Below are 21,926 nucleotides of genomic sequence, written 5' to 3' on the forward strand. Positions count from 1 at the left end.
GCAACTGCTCTCTGACATACATGGCATGACGTCATCTCTGCTCCTAATAAAAATAATGGCCACTCAGGTTTTTAATGCTATTCTTAAAGAGCAATCAGATTCAAACTAAATCCATATCAGCTTTTCAAAGTTGTACAAAACTGGCTAAAAACACTTTAAAAACGGTTTGAAAATGTATCAATATACAGACAGAGATGAAAGAGAACGCCATAAGTCCTCATTTGCTATCAGGATGTAGAGTGAAGGATTGATGCATTAGTTCCTGTAACAAACTGTAGGAGCTAATGACATGCCTGGTATTTCTGCAGCTGTGCTTTATGTGCAGCTTCCCTGGCCTTTGCCAAAGTGTCATCCCTGTCCTCAATCTCCTGACACAGCTCCTCAATCTGTAAAATACGCAAACAGTTTAAGAGCATGGCATGAGTTTAAACAGTGATAGTACATTAAAAGCTGAATTGTCCATTGCAAAACGGAGTTGTTTCTAAAATGTATTTTTACCTCTTTTTCCTTTTCTCTGAGGACTTGGGTAAGCCCTTGGATTGTTTTATCTCGTTTTAAAGCATTTTTCTTCTCTGTGTCAAGCTCATTCTCCGTCTCCTCCACAGTCACAGACAGGGTCTGTCCACAGCAAACAGCATTGTGATGTTATATAAAGTCACATATTCATATTATTTAGACAATATGTAATTGAGTAGAATGTAATGGCTCTTATGTACCTTGTTGTGATTCTGGGAATCCTCCAGTGTTTTTCTCAAGTTTTCATTGGTGCTTTTTACCCGGTTGAGCTCTTCAGTCAGCATTTTATTGATGGACTCCAATCGATTAACATCACTCTTCTTAGTCTTTTCAAAGGGCACACACACAAGAACAGAGAACAAAAATCAAATCAAATAAGTTACTAGCAGGATGCTTAGTGAAGCATTTTTCATTTCCCTTCAAAATACAGACTGGCCCAGACAGTATTACTGACATTAACTACCTTTACTTTGACAGGGGTGTATTCATCATTAAACTCTTCAGCGAGGTTATGCAGAGACTTCCATTCTGCTTCTCTGTTTCTTAGCTTAGCTCGAGTAATGACAGAGCCAGCATTTAACCTCTTCAGCACAGGAATACGACTGCCTGAAGGGGCAGACACTTGGTGCTTAGAGAGGCAGCGCAGGAGCTGGATTAGGTCAGAGATTACAGATGGCTGATTTGAGGGCTTGTGGAGCACTGCTTTTAGCTGAACTTTTCTTCTTGGGTCACTGTTGGTACTATGCCCAGAAACAGGCAACTTTGAGCCCCAAAGTTTTCTTTTGCATTGAGGATCTGGAGGCTGGTCTGAGGAGGAGTCTTTGTTAAGAGACTGTAGCGAAGTGGAGTGACTTTTAAATCCTTGTCTAGATGGCGTTCCCTTACGCTGCACTAAATCAAGGTACATGCTCTGTGAACGGTGACGTGTGCCACTGAGTCCATAATTCCTCATACATCCATCTAGCCCAGCTCCTGATCCCAGTCTGCTGCTCCGAAGGCCAATGCGCCCAGTTAGTGCTCCTTTACTGATGATTCTATCCAGACTCACACACCTTCTTATGCGATTCTCCCCATCAACACTCCCACGTTCCCTGAAAAGCAGTCCTTCATGGGGTGGCTGACACGCAGCTTCTACATCAGGACTGCCAACCTCAGAGGACCTGAGAGGAGTCTTGGAGCGGGTGCTTCCCCTGGCACTACTCCCAGGGTTGTTTCTGCTGTAGACATGCACGATGCACTGGATTAGGTGTTCCTTCTCTGTCTGGAGTTTCTGAATCTTACTGCTATGTTCATCCTGCAACTGGTTGATATTAATATCAAACTGAACAACCTTCTCTAGTTGGAACACACATTTTCCACAGAGAAACTCTCCACGGCCATCACGGATCACCTCACGGCCCAGCACATGGGACAGGATGACCTGTAGCTTCCTCTTCCCTGATAAACTAAATATCCAGCGGCATTGGCCTCCCACCAGACGAACACCACATATACGACACGGGTCCTTCATGGAGCCTTGGATCTTCGACAATCGCCCTCCTCAGATAAGTCCAAAAGATTTTTGCCTGCCACATCAAGTGTCCCTTGACTTAATGGTCATCATCCTAACAGATATAGTCCAGCCATGTTGCATTTTTTCTCCCTCCATCAGCGAGCAGAGCGTAGAGGAGAATGACTGAGTGCAAAGCACTATAAGCCCTAAGCCCTAATAATCCCTGCCTCTCTTTCACTCTCCCTCACGTATTCAGCCAGATCAAATCCTGAGACTGCTGCAGTTATCAGTGTTATGGCCAGTGCCAGACTGCTTCAAAATGCTTTAAAATGTGTCAAGCAAAATGGTCTACTCTGTGCATGTGGTCATTGTTGTGCTTAATATCCTGCATAGCAGCTGGAATAAAAGATGACATTCTTTTCATTCCACCTCTCAATATAGTGAAAGGTTTCGACACAGAATGGATGGTTGAAGTCGACGCAATTTTACATCACCGATTTCCCTTGGGAGGTAGTCACTAAATCCATAACCACTATAAACTGAAGGGGAAATCCCACACATGTCTTATACAGGTGAATGCTGCAAGTTGTAAGTCATGCCTCTTTGGTTCTGCAACCCCAGCTGCACAATCTGAAAGCGCACATGGCCCATGATCTCGGTGGATTGACTTGCTAAATGTCAAAGGACAGAAAGGGATATGTAATAGAGGGATTGTGTTTGCATGTTGATTTGTTGATTGCTGATTGATTCATCAATGGGACATTTGATCTTTATAGAAAATTATGCCAAAACATTGTGCGAACTACTGACAAAAAAAAAAAACACTGGATAAAAAACAAGCATTTCTGTTTTGAAGAGTTATGTTGCTTTTGTGGATCCAAACAAATTTTGTTCAGCTGGACTGAAAGTAAAAATGGTTGTGAAGGTTTCTGACCCCTGACCTAAAATATATGCAGAATACAGAAACCAAGATATTAGGAATAATTATAAGAAAGAACCCTTTATATGTATCAGGATGCAATTTAATGCTTTAGGGCAAACTAAGAAATCACTGTATATGTTTCAGTATCAGACAAATAAGAAAGAAAAAAACAAAAACACCTTTACTCTAAAGTCACCCTTCCCCAACTGGTAATAGCAATGTTAAGTGTAACCAGTGGCAACACACCGAACCCCAAAATTTACCACCAGGAAAGACTAATGTCCCTCCTTATTAAAGAAGGGAAAACAACAGAATAGCCCTATGAGACACACACTAGGCAAAAGCAAGACATAAATCTAGCAGCTAAATGTTTCCAGAGAGCCACAACAGCAGCAAACCTTTTGTTCCTTAGAACATTGCCTATGGACATTTGCCATCTATATATTTTAATGATGTTACACATTGATTCACTGTTAAGAGTTGTGCTTTGTTGGAATTTTGGTTTCTTGCCAAAAACACATAAAAGTCTGATCTGGCAAAGGAAAAACGGTTTGAGAAAAACACAGTGAGTGGTCAGATAGGAATTACCGTCAATGTGCCAAAAGAATTAAACATTTTCAGACTCGGAATGTCTAAAAAAATCACCAACCTGCTGGTTTGGCTGTGCTTTGTCTTTTTCTCTATAAAGCTCCTCCCTCAGTACCTGGGGAAGAGACAGCCAAGAGGTCACTCATATGTCCTTTTAACGATGCTTATATAGAGACAATTGAAAACCAACTTCCTATCACTCTCGTCAGTCATGGGGAAAAAACTAAATACACCCTTGCTGCTTCCTTAGGATATAAAAAAGGTAAAGTATCAGCCAGTTGCAGCTACTAAAATGCATGTGATTAACTGACTATCACCCTCCTACCAAGGAGGGGAGACATTAGCCATGACCTTAGAAAAGCAACTGTTGCTGCCTGACAATCTGTGAAAGGTTATAAGACAATTTCCAAACCAATTTAAAGTCCACAGTTCTACAGCAAGAAAGATTATTCACAAGTAAAATATTTATATATACATTTAATCATAGATAACAATCTTCCCAGGAGGGGATGTTAGAGCAAATTTAATAGATGACCTGATATACTGGAATGCTACTCTGCTTGACAGTATATCAGGTCAACTATTGAACAGCTAAGCCTTGCCCAAACTCAGACCATCAGCAGCACATCGATCCTTCAAGTTCCAAGTTATTTCTGCTAAAGGTGGTCGTATTCCACTATGAACTATTAATACTTTCTGCTTAGCTTTTCCCATGACAGTATCATGAAAACATTTTACTTGTTGAACTTTAGATGATTTATTTTATATGTAATGACAAACAAAAGATTAAGAAAAAAACTCATCTGTATGAACATTTTAAATTCATACCTTAAGCTCCTGGTCCTTCTCTGCGATAAGATCAGAGAGTTGTTTGGTTGATGGTGAATCTGTCTGTTGGTCTCTGCTGCTCTTCTGTTGTATCAAAGCCTCCTGATTTTTTACGGTGATCTTGAGCTGCTCGATTACGCTGAAATGAGTAAAAAAAAACATATAGTTTGTGTCTGTATTGCAGCGTTAAAGATGATTTACCAGTTGTTTTCATTCAGGGAGCACAGACCAAAGACCTTGAGGGTGCTGTCAGGTTTTCTCTGTTACGCACACACATGGACTAGGTTTCTTTCAAAATTTTTATTTTTGTAGCTCTTAATGATTGTGTTACACTTCTAAATAAACATGCTTTCCTTAAATGATGATGAATTTTATGCTTAGAACATCAGCATAGTTACAATGATCATTGTCATTTTAAGCTTTGTGATGAATATAAGGACTTTGGAAGAATATGAGAGTTGAGGCTTGTCTTTTGTAATTTAAACATCATTTGCCAGCGCATCATCCTGAATGTGTTCTGGTCCTGCATGTCATTTCCTGTTTGCTTATTCCTTATTAAAGCAACATGCAAGAAGTGGCAGAAAGATCTGGGAGTGAGAGAGACCTTTAAAAGTGCATCTACTGTGAGTAAGCTTCTTCCACAATAGAGCTGTGCCTAGTGAGACAGTTTTGTTTGCATAAACATTGCCTGAGTTTCTTTCTGCAGCATTCCTGAGTCCTTTTCTCCATAAGCATTCCTGACAAGCAATCTTTTATGTAACTCCTCAAAGATTGCTCACATATCATACACTGATATGAAGCCAAGCGTGGCTAGTGACCTTTTTCATTTATCTGCCGTGATATCAAGACGTGGTCCTGGCTAGGATCAAAAAGACTCCTTGAATCCACACGCCCAGGTCTGTCAGACATACACCTGTAGCCTCCTTTCATTCCTCAGAGCAACCCAGGCCGGTCCTAAGGGGGATGGGTCCAAGACTACTTTGACAGAGAAAATATATTTGTAGAGTTGGACGTTTATCCTGCTTGCTGACTGACAGCCTGAGATCCAAAAAGCAAAACGGACCATTTCCAAATGGACACGAATTGGAAAAAAATTCTGGTACTCTACTGATCTGGAAGTAGATAAGAATGGATTTGAAAGAAAGTAATTTGACCTTTTCCCCCCTCCTCTTAAACCAGATAGGATAAAATATTATCAAATTAAAGCAGAGATATTTTCATACAAGGTCTCATTAAGTTTGATACAGTCTAGATAACGATTAGGGCTTAATTCTTTAAATAATAAAATTTGCTGAATTTTAATTTCTTTACAGTAAAAATACCTTTTATTCTTAAAAGTAGAAGACACATGTTTATTTTTTATCTCTATTTTGGTTGTTAGCTTGGCTTTTTACTTATTTCTAATATGTAATTACGTGTAAATATGTTTAATACTTCTTTAATAATAGATTGACGTGTTGATTCAGTCCTAGAATAAAGTGTTTCTATTTGGTTAAAAACAAATAGTAACACTATGAAATAAGTTAAACTACTAGTTTTTAAATGTAGGATATAAATCGCTCTCTGCAAAGATCCAGGATTCATCTTAGACTGATGAATAAAAGAAAGACAAATAAATACATAAGATGAATTGATTAATTATGCCACCGTTTAATTTAATAAGACATTAAGCTCTGCTACATGAAACAGAAAAAAAGCATATTTCCACTTCTTTAATCTGATTTTTTCTTACTTGTCTTTCTCCTGTAGGGCTTGCTGTAAATCCTGTACTGGTCTGGGGAGAGAAAAAGGGGGAACGATGCCAGCTGAAGCAGCAGCCTGAAGTTGCCTCTCCATGTTTATACTCTTAAGCTTTTCCTGTTCAGCAATGGCAGCCATCCTCTCAACCTCTTCCCCAGCTGACTGCAAACACTGTAAAAAGGAAACAGATGCTATGTTTTATGCTAATATATATTTGGAACTAGTAAGAGTGCTAAAAAAGGGGAAATTGAACACATTGTAGAACTATTGTTGCAATCATGGGAAGCTTTATCTTGCATATGAAAAGTATAAGACAACCTCAAGTTTATTTTCAAATTATTTTGGACTCACCTGTTCCAGTTCTGCTATCCTTCTATTGAACACATCTCTTAATGTGTCCATCTCCCTCTGAGCTTGCTCTCTCACCCGATGGGGTTCTCCTGACTCTCGACCAGCTAGACTTTCCAATGCTTTACTGGAATGAACATTCACAGAGGACATCAGGTTAACCAGCACATCCATATCCAACAGTGGACCACTAGTTGGTGCGTTTTCAGAAACCACTTTAATACTGCATATGTGACCTTAGATGACCAGACACCAAAACGATACGTACGATGCAGACACAAGCAGCTCCTGTTTCTCAGCCAGCTCTCTCTTCATAGACTCCAACTCCACCTTTAGTTCTATGTTCTAGAAAGAATTAGCACTTTATAAAGAACAAGCTCAAACCGAGAGAACACACAAATTTACATTGCACTGGTATACTTCTAAATAGTCTGGGAACTGCGTTGGTTACATGACCAAATTGGTTAATAATTGATCTTTTCCTGAAGTGTGAGTACATTTATGCAACATGTTGATTACATTAAGTTCAAACCAAAAACATAAAAATAGTACTGAGTTGGGATGCACCAATCTGACATCGACATCAGCCACTGTCTCCCACTATTTTTACTCTATAAATGCATCAACCAACTGCATGTACTTTGATGCAGTTTTTTGAGTTTAATAAAAATCAGATGAAGTTTAGTGATATATGCTTTGATATGTAAATAAGAAATACTATTTAATTCCTTCACACTGTTGGCTTCAAAACTACCATCTCTATAAAGTAAACTGCAGAATCAGAAAAGCCTGATTGGTGCAATCTACTAATGAGACCAAGGATACAATGCATCACTGATTTGCTTTTTCTATGGAACAATGTATTTAATACAAATTAAATAAACATAATACCGTTTTGAAAATATCTTCAGTGGAGTCATCACATTTCTGCTGCATGCGCTCCTCCATGAAATAAATGCGGAGCTTCAGATTAAAGTTCTCTTTCTTCAGAGCAGTGATTTGCTGTTAAACAACAAAATATTTTATCAAACCATATTATACAACTGCATTCTAAAACATCCATGTAGCAACAAATTCCCCAAAGGAGTCAACTCTTTCAAACACTATCTGTTAAAAAAAAGTCAATTTACATAAATGCTAAAAGGGGACATGTGTATGGTTATTTTCAAAAGGAAGGGAGCCTTGTGTGTGTTTAGCAGACTGTGCATCATTGTGCTGGAGGGTCAGAGCAGCATACATCTGGTAAGTGGGGGTTGGGTGCACTGTTGAAGGGAGGAGGTAGAAGTCTGGACCCCTCTGTAAACCTCTAATCATGGAGCCAGCCGGCAGCACGATCCCAAAACCTGAACACGCATTCCATTCAAATGCTGAAATGCAGAGTTTAGCCCACCTCAATCCTCCTCCTTTTCCTCCTACACAAATGCTTCATCACCAAATGTCCATAAATGGCATTGCTTGGTTTATAACACATTGTGGATCAGGTTCATAACTTGTCCTTTTAGCAGTAGGTTCTAACCTCACATCAACAAGCTTCTCATGTGCCGATAAGTTCTTTATTATTAGCGCAATCAAACTTTAACAACCGTCAGTCTATATGTTAGAAATAAATTTCAAAGATGACACATTTACTCACATTCTCATAGTCCTTCATGGTGAGAGCTTTGATGGGGGACATCTTATCAGGAAAGGATGGAGCTGAAAAACAGCAAACAGCACATTTTTAACACATTAAAGGGAAACGTCAAAAGAGATTCTGTAACACAGAGAAGCCATCAAGTTTAAAACAACAAGCGATCACCTTCACTTTCCTTTATTTTACAGAGAAAGAAAGCAAAAGAGAAAGGAGTTTTTGAGCACAGAGACATGGGAGGTGAAACAGCTTCTGGAGGGCTTCCCTGTTCGAGCCAACTGAAGCAGTGAGCAGCTGATCATGTAACACTATGACAACAACACATTTCCCAACTCTAACTCTTGACTCAGGATTTGTTCCTGCTCGACAGAACGCAGGCTCCAAATAATGTGTTTCTCACAGTCTCTTATTTGCATTTTTTTGTACATTTATTCCTGAACTCCATGTTACCTTTCGATATTTTTGCTGAAACTTTGAGTTCTTTTAAATCAAGGTCAAAACCCATTTGTTTAGAGTTTTCTTTGACTGTTCTATTTAAACTATTAACTGAAACTTTCATTAATTTCAGTCTGTAGTACAACCATTCTTTTATTATGCCACTGCAATGTCCTTGTTCATGTATTTTCTTTTTATATGCTGTCATCATGTAATGCACTTTGAACTGTCTTGTGTCAGAAATGTGCTTAACAAATAAACTTGCTTTATCCTGTATTTTCTTCATTTTATTTTTATGTGTAGAGATGATAAAAGTAAATGTTAGCCTAATCCCTACATAATTCACAGATTGTCAAAGATTTCGACAAATAAAAAAACTGACCTGGCCTTTTTGAACTGGCCTTATTTGCCATCATTTTGAAATCCTAGATATCTTCAAAAATTTATAAATCCTTTTGAAATACCCTAAAATGTTTTTCTATAATAATAGAGGAGGGTTAACAGCAGTAGCATAGCTTACTATGTAGGCATTATGTTGATTTTAATGCTGTAAAGAACTTAATAAAACATTGTTCACACATAAATATTAAAAATGTATTCCTCAAATGGTCATAAAAATGTTCTAGAGATTCCTAAAAAAAATCAATTTATTATTTCATTCTTTTCCAGGCTCAGATTTGCAGTTTTTAGAACATCTACCTTAAACTTTACAAATAATGAAACAAACCAAAGCTGAAGTTGGCTTCCAGTTCGCTAGTAATGATCAGGCCTCACTTACATCAGTTTTTTTTTTTTCAAAATCTATTACATGATTTACTTGTCATATCTGGATTAGATTATTCAACAATTTATACAAATGAGTGTGGATTTATCTTTGGGTTCTGTGTCAATAATTAAACACAGCATGATCAGTGAATTAGGACATATACCCAATTTCTCCTTGGCAGTCTGGAAACATGTTCCATAATCATTTCCCCTTAGCTTTCCAGACTTTGAAACTGATACAATCATATTCCATGCATTTCTCAAGGCTTTTCAAGGCTGCATAAGAACTCTATTTTTTTCTATTTTGGGCATTATCACACATGGGAAATATGAACATTTAGTCACTCTTGACACATGATATTAGACTTTTGTTACCAGAAACCTTCACAGCAGGTCAACGACTTTACGTCTTCTCTAACTCAAATACTTCTCGGCACCGGTCAGAACCAAGTGTTAAAGCTAACTGCTGCCTACAAAGCTAAGGAAGGCTTCATCAGGACATCAAAGCAGTTGCAGCTTGCAATTTTCAACATTCTGCGAGGATATTGAAAAGATACAGTAAAAGGAGGAGTAACTTATTAAGGGGAATCAATAGCGAAATAAATGCAACTGTCCTTCATTTGTGCTTTAGAACCTATGTCCCACAAAATTACCAATACTACTAATACTAAGTACTAAGACAACAACAAGAAGTCCAAGAGAAATGCTCCAAACCAATATAAATTCAACTGGCTTAAGATGACACTTGACTACAAACACTGCTAGATTAGGTTAGCGATTGCTTTTACAAACAGTTATCAAAAGGCAGAAATACATTTTTAGGTTGACTAACCAGTAAAAATATTTACACTGCACAATATTTCAAACACAACCACCAAAACCAGATTTACATGAGGCAATCACCTGATGGAGAAGCTTTGTGGCAACAAAAGTCATCGGATGATAACACGGAACAAGGGAAGAAGCTGAACCAGGTTTTGAAACTTGCTGAATAACTAAAGAGGTATATTTAAGTAATAAAAATGAATATAATAAAAGAACAGATGAGCAAGTTCAAAAAGAAAATATTCTCATTTTGTGAGTTTCTAGCAATTAGACTTAAAACAGCAGATAATGTCAACATGACATCTGTTTGTAAAGTCAACAAAATAAACTTAATCAAAGCTGTGAAAAAGAGAAAAAAAGAATAGCTAAAATCAAATAAGGAAAGCAAAAAAGTTGCAGAGACCTGCTAAAAGTGAGTATGAAAATTCAGAAATCCAGAAGAAAACGCTTAACAGCCTCACCTGCGAGTTAAGTGGTGGTACTTAGTAGAAACTGTCAGGGTTTTACGTAAATTAGCACAAACCATATTTACCGTTTATTACGATCACTACAAACCACCATTACCCTAGCACAAACAAATAAGGATTTTAAATTGGCAGAGAAATTTACTTTCATTCTTTGTTTTTAAAATAGAGGTTTAACATTTGTAGCCAAAATAAACCAAATGTGTCCACTCAAATGTCCCAAAATCTTCACACACATGTGAAAGCTGACCCCCTGCTTCTGTGGCTCTTCTTAAAGATATAAAATGCTAAATTTTTCTGCATCTGTTGATATACAGTTAAAGTACCGGGACAAAAATAGTTGCGGATAATGACCTATATTTTTTATTCACTCGCATGTAAAAATCTGTCAATAACTGGCATCCAGCAATGAGGATAACTATTTACCGGTAGTAAAAAATGTGTTGGCTGATTAACATTAGCTTGGCAGTGCCTTGGTAAGGCTTTGGTAGATAAAATTGTGGGAGGGCATAACAACTTTGCAACAGAATTCATTCATTAATACACAGGAGGATCACAGACCTTGGCAAGAAAATAAACAGAAGGTAAACAAAAGAAAGCTTTACTGTACCTGTCATGCTGTCTGAAGAATATTCTCCGGCATTTATGGAGTCGGGGAGTCGGCAGCTGGGAACAAACAGTCATTTGTTAATCGTTCTGCTGTGAAGCAAAAATAATTTACCAGTATTACTGTTATCTCTCCCAGAAATTCTGTTGATACAGAAAAGAAAAATCTTTCAAAAAAATGTTAATGCACGTTCTGCCTAATGTGTACACTAAATACTACGGTATGTGAAAAACACAAACGCATGTTGGTCATGTATTACTCATACTGGCTAGCTCCACTGAGCCCTAAGGACGCTCCATAAATAGCTTAAGAATGGCTCCGCTTCATTTACATTCACTGTGGCATAGACTCCTTTCTGTATGTGCTGCTATGTTTCTCTATTTGTGGGGACCAAGAACTGGACTTGTAGAACTTGACAGCTGTGACTAAAATGCTGAACTAAACTGTTTACTGCATGTTCTCAGCATCTAAACTCTGTTTAGTGTATTAGTTAAGGTGCAAGAGGAGGCATGTGTTTAATGGCAGGACCCTTCGAAGACACAAAAACAAGGATTGATGTATAAGTGACATCATGTACCAGAGGCATCCAAGCGCTTGTGTTCACACCCGGAGGAGGAGACACAAACAGTCAACCTAGAGGCTGGAGGGAGCTTTCATTGCTAGACAAGCAGAGTACTGTGACCCAAAATCAGCAAAGCATCACCCAGTGAAGGGACACTGACATTTCTAACCCAGAACAAAGGACAAAGCAACACATATGGATCACAATGTCACTTTAGAAAACAGCAAGTGACGACAACACAAATGGGTACACCAGTATCTATCACTTGCATGTGTAATATAGCGGACCACTAGAGAATGATTTTCAAAAGCAGGGAAATAAGCTTTATATAAAAACAATATGCCAAAGTGGCTCCAATTGTATGTTCCACACCCTGGGCTCTGACAGAGAGGAAAGTACTATCTAATGACCAAATGTAACTGAAGAAAGAGTCTGCAAACTAATTTGGAATAACATATTCAGAGTCAGGTGTTTACACTGCCTTGCCAAGGTATTCTTGACCCTTTACCAGGGTTGTCAAAATAATCGGTATTTTGATGTTATCGATACTAAAGAAATGAATTATTCGTGTCAAAATGGGTATAAACTGAGCCATTCACATTTCACAAACTGTAGGGCTTCTTCCAGCAGCAGCGCTGCATGAACAAAGACACTCAGCCCCTTCCCTCCCTGCAGCCGCTCACCTGACCAAAACAATGAACCGTTGCTGCGGGAAGTTTTAAACTCCGACATGGAAAATACAGCAAGAAACTATTTAGCCAACAAGGTAAACACAAAAGCGTTTGGAGGTACTTTCCCTATGAGGCAGACTAACAGGAGAAAAACTAAATGCTGAAGAACACTACATGCTAGCTGCGCTAATGCTACAAACTAACACTACAGCACTGATGTTTGAGAGCAACTTATTAACATAATAAATATAAGCAGTAGGGGTGCACCGATTCAGCGGCCCCGATTTCCTTAATTTTGGGAGACTGGCCGATACTTACACGTGAAACCGATCTATTCCACCGATCTTATCTGCTTGTGTAACCTATTGTGCAAGTTTGGTTTCTTTTTAAAATGGGAAAAATGAAAGATTAAATGAACTGCAATGCTCTAAACTTTTGTTTCATGAATTGTTTCATGGGTATTGTTCAATGTTTTTAAATCAAATATGATTGGAACTTTGAAGGTGTATTGTACCGAATGTGTCGGTTATAAAAGAAATCGGTATCGGCCAAAATCGGAATGGGCAGGTCAGGCTTTTGAAAGATCGGAATTGGCCAGAAAACTGCAATCGCTGCACCCCTAGTATTGAGCCAATGGGGCTGAATACATATGCACACCACACTTTTCAGAATTTGATTTATAAAACACTAAAATGATTTTTAAAAATCCAAATAAAACTGCAGTTTGTGGGTGTAACATGACAAAATGTGAAAAGGTTCAAGGGCTATGAGTGCTTTTGCAAGGCTCTGTCCTAATTATCTTTTTTTCTCCAGCCTTTCTTTGTTTGTAAGAAATTTAAATAACGTAGTTAAAGAATCTGCAGTTTCAGGCTGTTACCATAACGGGACATCTCTTCCCAGTCTTTGCTCCGTTTTCACCCATAGCAAACACTATGAAAGTTAACTAACATTTTACAGTAAGCTGAAGTCATAAGAGTATTGACATAAATTAGTCAATAAATAATCTTTATGTTATACTTCGAGTTATATTTGATGTAATGTGAAAAAATAGCTATATTACCATCCACTGTAACACAATACTCTCCCAAAAACACTGAATGTCATTAACCTTGTGCTGACAATCATTGCATCACTGAGGTTTTACATGCCAAGACGTCTCTTCCTGTGTAAATGAAGAGTAAACACTCTACAGTGACAGCAGCGGTAACAGAAACAAATACTAATGTTAAACATATTCAACATAACAAAAACCGCCTTTATTAATACATAAAAAGGGGACACAGAAATTGCTCGGTGGCTCAGTGTTTTTTTTTTCCAGTGCTGCATAGTTAACCTTCCAGTGGAAACAATGGCAAGATTCTGTAAACATGGACTTCCTCTTTTTCTCGCTTTTTTCAGCTGCAGATGTCAAACATATAAGCAGCTGTGCACACATCACTTAGATCAATTTCACTGAAAACAAAACAGCAAATATGTACATGAGCCATAAGCGTTAAATATTATATTTTTAACAAAACTGAAAGAGCAAGGTTAATCAGGTGTCAGAATTACCCAATAAGTAACTCACACCACACATATCAGCTAACATCTTCAATTACCGAGGCACGCTTATCACCTGGATGACCGCTTTTCCACACCGCACAGCTGGACTGTCGCTTAAAGGTAAAACAACCAGCGATACAACTGAAAACCAAACAGCAAAGATGCTACAACTAGTTTCACAGCGGAACAGGAAAAGCTAAGAACTGGCTTTTTCAACAATCTACATCCAGTAACAGCGCTGTATGACCGTGTGTTTACTTACCGCAATCAACACAGTCTTCGGTTACGGAAAGCACGCGTGGGAAAAACACAAACTGAATATAAATACAGCATCATAACGACTCTTCTTGCACAAAGGCAGCAAAGAAAGAGACGTCGCTGCCAAAGTCGCAGCACATTGGCTCATAATTTCCGCTTTAATGCACCCTGAATGACAGCTCAAAAGCCGCCCTACCATCACTGTCATGTCACAGTATCATCCAATCAGATGGATATAACCTCTAATTTTCTCAGACACTGTTTATATCTACAGCCAACTTCATCAAGCCCTTATACGCCAAGCATAATTGATATATTTCTTCTGTGTTGGCAATACGAAACTGGCAGCACAAGTTAGGTAGAAATACATAAGAAATCGGTTATTTGGAGACAAAATGTCAAGAGATGGGACAGCTTGTTCGTTCTGTATGCATTGTTAACGTGTAAGCAGCGCTAACTACCAAATAACATACATTGTTAACTAGCAATGTTTTAGCTAGCCGTAAGCAGACTTTGAAGCTAACATACCCTAAAAAGCTTCTTTAATGTGACGTGGAAATTTCACATAAGACTTAAAATAAAACAATATTTTATAAAATATAATCCTAACGATAAAAGGCAGTTTACAAATAAAAGGTATAAAAAACTATCTATTTCATAACCCATACCTTGCAAGTCAATATAACAAATGCAAACGACGTTACAGTAAATACAGCCATAGGTTAGAGGTTTATAACATGGTTGAGCTACAACATACAACGGTTTGACATGCTAGCTAGCAGCAGCTCGCTAGCTTTTTTTTGTTTTAGTATTTACCTTCCGTTGACATCAACAGGGAGCGTCACGTCGTCCCCAACGATAGAATCCATCATAGCAGTTCACTTATATAACGTTTTCACCAGCGAAACATGTCATTTTACCATCAAGACGCAGAGTAAACTTCGAAAAGCAGATAAGAATTCAAAATAGTTCAGGGTACCGCCATTACGATATGGTAAACGTCACCATTGTGCACGTTGAAAACTCGTGATGCTTTTGAGTGCTGTAGGAATTTTTAAAACGACTGAAAATAAGCCCTTTTGGACCCTTTCAGAATACAAACATGGCTACTTACATTTGTAACGACACAAGGGATAAAAATATATGAATATAAATGTTCGATTATCTTAAAAATATTTGCACACACGTATGCGTATACGCGTGACGATTTTCTGCAATGCCGAAATGTAAGAAATTCAAGTAGTTGAGAAGGCAGCGTTGAGCTGCGTGTATACAGGCAAAAAGCGATTGGTCAAAACAAACACTCAAGGGTGGGTCGTTAGACTCAAAAATATCATCGCTGTCACTTTTAAATAATTTGTTCCAGTCGAAATCCACCCACATGGGTACGTCATTATCGCTTATAAAATGAAAACAATACAAAACATTACTTAAAAACAAGGACAGTGCATGAAATGTAGTCAGACAAACAGCAGAAATGTACGCTATTTGTGAACTGAGTGGCGTGAAGGTCCAGGCAGTGGCCTTTGCACCATGCTAAGTTATGTACGTGTTGACATGGAAGTGTTCTTTCAATATAACTTGTGTGGTGAGTAGGACGTGTTACAGCATAATTAACACTCACTCCATGCAAATGTTAATTATACAGATTTGCAAAGATAGTTTAGACGAATATATAATCTGGTCTTTTTATGATCATTTATTTTTGTAGTTTTGTAGAGAGTAGAGGCTAGGTCAAATAAGCAACCTTCTTAGTGTAAACAGCTGGCACACCTCCATCAGAAAAATAACCAAATATCATGAGCGACACCATGTGGTGTAAATGTGAATTTCAGCCTAAAGCTGATGCCTTGCAACCCCTCGCCCCCATCTTCACACGCACACACACACATGCGCACATAAAAACAAACAAGCGTCACTTTTACGCCATTTGTAATAAAAAAAAATAATCCGGTCACTCATACAAAGTGGGAAAATGCAACAAAAAGATTTTTAATGGAGAAGGACCCCATACTTTGTTGTGATTTTTAGATGTCACATACAGTGCCTTGCAACAGTTTTCCTATCTCTTGAACATTTCCATATTTTCTGACTAGCACTTTAGTATGTATTATTCTGATTTTAATGTAATAAACCAACACAAACTGGCACATTAACTGTGAACAATTGGATGGGAAGCATCTGACAACTCAAATTACAAAATATGCTCAATTAGAGTTTGGTCTGGACTTTTCAAGCAGACTCCTTTGACTTAAACCATTCCACTGTAACAAATGTTTACAGGGTTTCTTCCAGAATAGTTCTGTATTTACCTTTATCCATCTCTCCACCCACTCTGACTAGCTGAGGCATATCCTTGGGAAATGATTTGACAGTCCAACCCTTTAAGCTTTTTATACAACTTTATCCCTGACCTGTCCGGTATGATCCTTGGTCTCTGTGATGGTGTTAGGTCACTAATCTTCAAACTAACCTTTGAACAAATGTATTTATAATGGGATTCAATTACACAGATGGACTCTGTTGGATAACTTCTCAAGGCAACTGATTGCAGTAAATTTTATTTAGAGGCTCCAGAGTGCCGAGAGCTGACGTCAAATGGACCCCAAACCTTTTAGATTTTTAATTGTAAAACAATATAGAATTCATTTATACTTTGTAGTCTTCTTCACAATTATGGACTACGTAATGTGGGTCTATCTCATGAGATGCCAATAAAATTAAATGAAGTATTTATTTGTTTTTTCAAGGTGTATGAATACTTTTGGTATTCACATTATTCTTGTATTGCTGTGTTTAATAAACATGGTTTGTGTGTACTACAGTTCAGGAAAATAGTGCGGGGCCAAACATAAAAAAATATGTGAGTTAACCATCATAACTAGGAGATTTTCCAAATATTGATAATTTATTGTCTTCCCTAATGGTGTGAGAATGTTCCAAGATGACACCCACATAATTCCTCAGAGTGCAATAGTCTAAGAGCAGTGTAAGTCTAAACAGAAAACATAATGGTATTAACACACTGCTGTGACAAATGTCATGATTACAGCTAAACATCCATCCATCCATTTTCTATAGCCACTTCTTCCATACTGGGTCGCGAGGGAACAGCTAAACAAGTTCTTGCAAAATATTCTTGTAAAAATCATGTAGTTTTCATAAAAAGTACAGTTGTTAATTGTACTTTTACAGTATTATAAATTGTAAGAGTTTCATTTCTAATCTTTCTTTAAATATATCACAAAAATTCCGATTCGCTGTTCTAGCCACCAGGTTCTTTATGTGTGGTAATTTGAATGCGTTTAAGTAATTAAAAAGTAAAAATCAGTACACAAATTTAAAGTATTTATTGAACAAACTGTCACTGAACAATAACTAAAGAGCAGACAGATAAAAAGATGAATGCACCAGAAATGATCTCATTCAAAGTTTGATGACTTGCTGCATTTGGCTGATATTTTTTGGACAGGTTTTGACTATATATGCAATAGAAAATCTTTGCTCATGTAAAATTATGAGGTATTCTTAGCTCATTTGAAGGAAAGATTTACAAAAAGTAGAAACCATTTTCACATATTTGCATAATTCTTTAAAAACAAGTTATAGAAGAGCACAGTTCTCATACAGTACATGGTTGGTTATCATAAAAGAAATAAAAACAATGAAAAATTTAGAAAAATAAAAGAAATAATATTGTAATAAATTTGTTCTCTGGAGCCCCAAATTTACACATTAAAAAATCTCTAAACTCCAAGACCAGTTGGGAGCATGGATATATAACATTGTCAATAAGAGTAGATTTGCTTTAACTAAGAGAAATTTGCGCAGTCTGCCACCACATTAACATTAAATAACATTAAATTAGCAAGAGGGGATCCACTGTATACATTAAGGTTTACAAAATTATACACCCTTGTTTCCAGCTACAATTATTGTTTTTCTTCTTATAAACAATCTACTAGATGCTAAAAATATTACATACAGCTCAGCGGGACTTTGTACATGAAAGTAAACCCTGCGACTTATGCTGGATGTAAGCGCAGAAATATTGTGTATAAAAAATGCTTATACTTAGCATTTCTTCAACTGCAGAGTGGAAATAAAATATAATTGGAAAATTCTGTCATGATAAATGGGTTGGGATGGGGTTGTAGTGCAGAGGAATGGAATGGGAAAATTGCATATGAACTTTTTTATTAAGCAAAGCCTGCATGCACTATAAGCGTTTGAATAATTCAGCAAAGTGGTGTATACCAGCACTATCATTAGCACCTTAGAAAATATTCTTAGCACCATGCATTAGAGGTCTTGCTTTGATTCCTGTAACCGCTCTTTAATCTTCTGTGGCTCATATCCACTTTTAAGAACAGCCTCTAGCTGTAGTTTTTTTATTTTAAAAGTTTAGATGGTGCTGAGCGTGTCTGTTTTCATTTGTAAATAAGGAAGCAAGAACCTAAACCTACAGTCCACAGTTAGAGAAGATTTGTTAAAACACTACTGAGAACTTGAGCTCTGTCTTCCTGTTCTTCAGTCTGACATCTATACTCCTCCCAGTCATCAGTGGCGTCCGTGTCAAACATAACGATTTACTTGTTGAAAATGGCTTTGGCTTGCGGCCACTGTTTTTGTCACAGCAAGAAGAAAATTGAAATCTCCCATTCAGAGTACATAAAAATATGACTTATGCTTCTGGATTAATTCATCTGTGAAAGATCATGAGCATATGAGCACCAAAGGCAAGTAAAATGGTACCTCTTCCTTCCATATACAGCTTAAACCAGATAATTACATACATTGTATAAAAAGACAACACATTTCCTCTTCATTGTCTGCCATTAAATCTGACCGAAAGTTTCCTGTTTTAGGTTAGAATCACCAAACTATATTTGCATCTAACTATATATATATAAATCTTCTGATCATGTTTTGCTGTAATTTTCACCCATTTTCACTCGACAGAACTGGTATAACTGACTCAGACTTGTTGACTGCCTTGCTCACATACATCTTTTCATATCTGCCAGCAAACTTTCTTTGGGTCTGAGATCACGGCTTTGCGATGGCCACTCTAAAACATGGTAATTGTCCATTTGGTAAACTGCAGGCAAGCTTTAACTTCTTGGCTGATGTTTTGAGATGTTGTTACAAGAGTTTGACATAATGTACTTTCCACAGTAATCCTATACAAGCTCCTGAATTTAACCAAGGTCAATAAAAATTCTCTAAAACCTCTCTTCTTGTTCTTTCATTTACCAAATACAAATCATTTTGGTCATCCTAACTGAGCAAAAAGAGGAAACAGGTTTAGTATAATTTGATGTCAGACCGTGAGAAAAAAACGTTATTTGCCTTTTCGCACAGTGTACTTAAGAATCCGGTTTTAAACTCTACGCTCCAAAATATTTATTTACGTTTATCTATTGCACTTAAAGGTTATTAATTTACAGAAGATATACATGTATAAAATCAATAATGTAGCATATATATATATCTATATTTACACATTCCCAATTACTTTAGATGTTATGACAAAATCTGAATATTACACAAAGTATACAGCCTGTATACAGTTGTGAAAATAAGTTACTTCAAATATCCATTGCTGAACTTGGCCTCCTTTCACATCAAAATGTCCTGGAGACATTGCATGGTCTTTTTTCTTTTAGCAGGCATCCACGTGGAGATCCTTTTGAAAGAACTTGAGAAATCCTTTGCTGCTCTGAGAAGCGATTAGTACATGAACTCCCCTGCTCCTGTAATTCCGCCGCCTTGCTCGCTTCCTCCCTTTTTCTGTTTGCAGTCCAATGGGAGTTTGGTTGTGGAGCAGTATCTGTTATAGGCGGGGAGAGGCACTGAGTTTCTCTCCCTTGGATGGTGTTTGGCCACAATTACATGACCATTCTGGTGCCTGTGTCTGCATTAAGATGATTCGCAGGGGAGATCGTCCATCCCTTTGTGCTCAGAAGACCTGTGACCTTCAAAGAAAGCAAACCGGACCTATCTCCAGGTGGTAATGTGAAGCAGAGCTTGTTTTTGGCAGGTTGTAAATGTCAATCACAGGAAGCAGGGTGGGATCCAGGGAACGGAACACAAAATGGGTCTGGTGCCAGCGCCCATCTTTTATCTGAAAACACAATTACAATAACAAAAAAATAATACACTTTAGTCAGCAGCTTTGAGGACAGTATGAAAGCGTGAGGTCTAAAGCACTTTATACCAGATTACAACATTTTAATCCTACCCAGCAGGAGTCCTCCAAAACATCTGGCTCGAGCTCCCCTCCCTCTTCAAACACCTCCCCGGTCCAGGCCTTAAATCTCACAGACCGACGGTCAGGGATCTGATCCTCGGCTGATCTCCAAATTGAAACGTTCAGACAGTGGATGGTGATGTGCTGAATAGCCTCTGAGGTTAGGAGGTGCAGGAAGTTCATTTGGACACGGCCAACCTCAACTGTGGGCTGCAGAAGATAAGCTGATGAATCTAATGGTGCCCATGTGTGTAAACATTAAGAAACCTACAGTTGCACCTTATACCTTGGATACTGTTATTGGTTTAAGGCAAGTTTGTCCACCACCAGTAAAGTTGCAGGAGACTTCTATTGTATCAGATGAGCAACCAAGATTGGGGTCAATCCAATAAGTGCCTGAGAAAAAACACAAATTCCTTTTCAAAACAATCTAAAAAGAAATCTTTCACTCTATCTAGCATAATAAATATCCCCTCTCACCATCATTTAACTTCTGTTCACAACTGTGAAGGTCCCTGCAGATGCGGGCGGGGTTGTCCCGTGTGCCCAATGGGTTCTTCAGGCTCTGGATCAAGTTACTGAGGTAGTGGAGGGTCTTGAAGATCTCTGCTCCCTGGTCAAGCATTGGCAGGTCCATCGCTGGTTTATGCTGGAGGAAAGAGCACAAGAATCAGTAAAAGTTTCAGTTAGAAATCCTCTTGTGATGGGAATTTGACAATTTTCACCATGAGGGGCTCTATCTGGTGTCTGGTCAAGTGGAAACACAGAAACCAATTTTTTTACATTCCATGAATGCACCACGCTAAGGGTTTGAAATGAACAAGAGAGAGCGCAAGCCTTTCAGCAAATAACATGCAGTCTGAAAAAGTGTAAAAGTGTAAAGTTGTTCTATTTTACCCATTTGAACTTTTAACTGCCTGTCATGAACATGGTGGAGACTGTTGTACAGTGACTCTTTTGAAGTACATCCAAAGAAAGGATAATAATAGGAAGTAGATAACTTCCATTGTAAAATTTCAGACATCAATTTAATTGTTCCTATTAAAGTGAAGGTTGTCTCTGCTAAAAAGGAAATCCCTGTGAAGAACTGCTACAGGGTTAGGATTATCACATCTGAACCCCACTCCACCAGGACCGGCAATGAATTTGCTAACATCTTTACTGAGAAAATCCAGGAGATTAGAAGAGTAGTCTGTAAATCAATATCAAGCCCTGTACCAATATTGTGTCCAATCAAAACAAATTTGGACAGAAAGACACAATTCTATCAAATCAACTACAAAAGCTTAGAAGAAATCATACAATTAATCTCCTGCTCCTGCTGTCTTGATATTTTACCCACAGCTTTCTTGAAGGAAGTTTTGCCTGTCATAGGGTCTTATTTGATTCAAATAATAAAGTCATCCCTTTTGTCAGGTGTTTTCCCTAGGCCTTAAAACAGCAAACCACTGTTAAAAAAGAATACTCTGATCAAATTGCA

The 21,926-nt window shown here is 37.8% G+C and overlaps 2 protein-coding genes across 12 annotated transcripts in view; both read right to left on the bottom strand.

Moving 5' to 3' along the window:
• cdk5rap2 (CDK5 regulatory subunit associated protein 2) overlaps window positions 1-15,174 on the bottom strand; it is a 47,583-nt gene extending 32,409 nt beyond the window's left edge. For 8 of the 11 annotated variants that reach the window (XM_047372420.1, XM_047372416.1, XM_047372421.1 and 5 more), the window contains exons 1-4: window positions 980-2,151; window positions 717-842; window positions 499-618; window positions 294-386 (exon numbers count right to left, since the gene is read on the bottom strand). In XM_047372420.1, the coding sequence (XP_047228376.1) occupies window positions 294-386; window positions 499-618; window positions 717-842; window positions 980-2,026 (1,386 nt within the window). In that variant the 5' untranslated portion in view covers window positions 2,027-2,151. Of the gene's footprint in view, window positions 1-293; window positions 387-498; window positions 619-716; window positions 843-979; window positions 2,152-3,579; window positions 3,634-4,346; window positions 4,486-6,078; window positions 6,258-6,437; window positions 6,562-6,702; window positions 6,780-7,325; window positions 7,437-8,067; window positions 8,130-11,163; window positions 11,220-14,197; window positions 14,324-15,009 lie in introns of those variants that run through there. The other 3 variants (XM_047372424.1, XM_047372425.1, XM_047372426.1) reach the window with 3 other exon arrangements.
• A 2,354-nt stretch (window positions 15,175-17,528) lies between these two features.
• Window positions 17,529-21,926, bottom strand: part of col27a1a (collagen, type XXVII, alpha 1a) — a 95,999-nt gene continuing 91,601 nt past the window's right edge. The window contains exons 58-61 of the mRNA XM_047372996.1: window positions 20,927-21,095; window positions 20,733-20,842; window positions 20,438-20,656; window positions 17,529-20,320 (exon numbers count right to left, since the gene is read on the bottom strand). Coding sequence (XP_047228952.1) covers window positions 20,174-20,320; window positions 20,438-20,656; window positions 20,733-20,842; window positions 20,927-21,095 — 645 coding nt within the window. The 3' untranslated portion in view covers window positions 17,529-20,173. The remainder of the gene's footprint in view (window positions 20,321-20,437; window positions 20,657-20,732; window positions 20,843-20,926; window positions 21,096-21,926) is intronic.

The sequence above is a fragment of the Girardinichthys multiradiatus genome, chromosome 8 (assembly GCF_021462225.1).
Source record: "Girardinichthys multiradiatus isolate DD_20200921_A chromosome 8, DD_fGirMul_XY1, whole genome shotgun sequence".
Taxonomy (NCBI): domain Eukaryota; kingdom Metazoa; phylum Chordata; class Actinopteri; order Cyprinodontiformes; family Goodeidae; genus Girardinichthys; species Girardinichthys multiradiatus.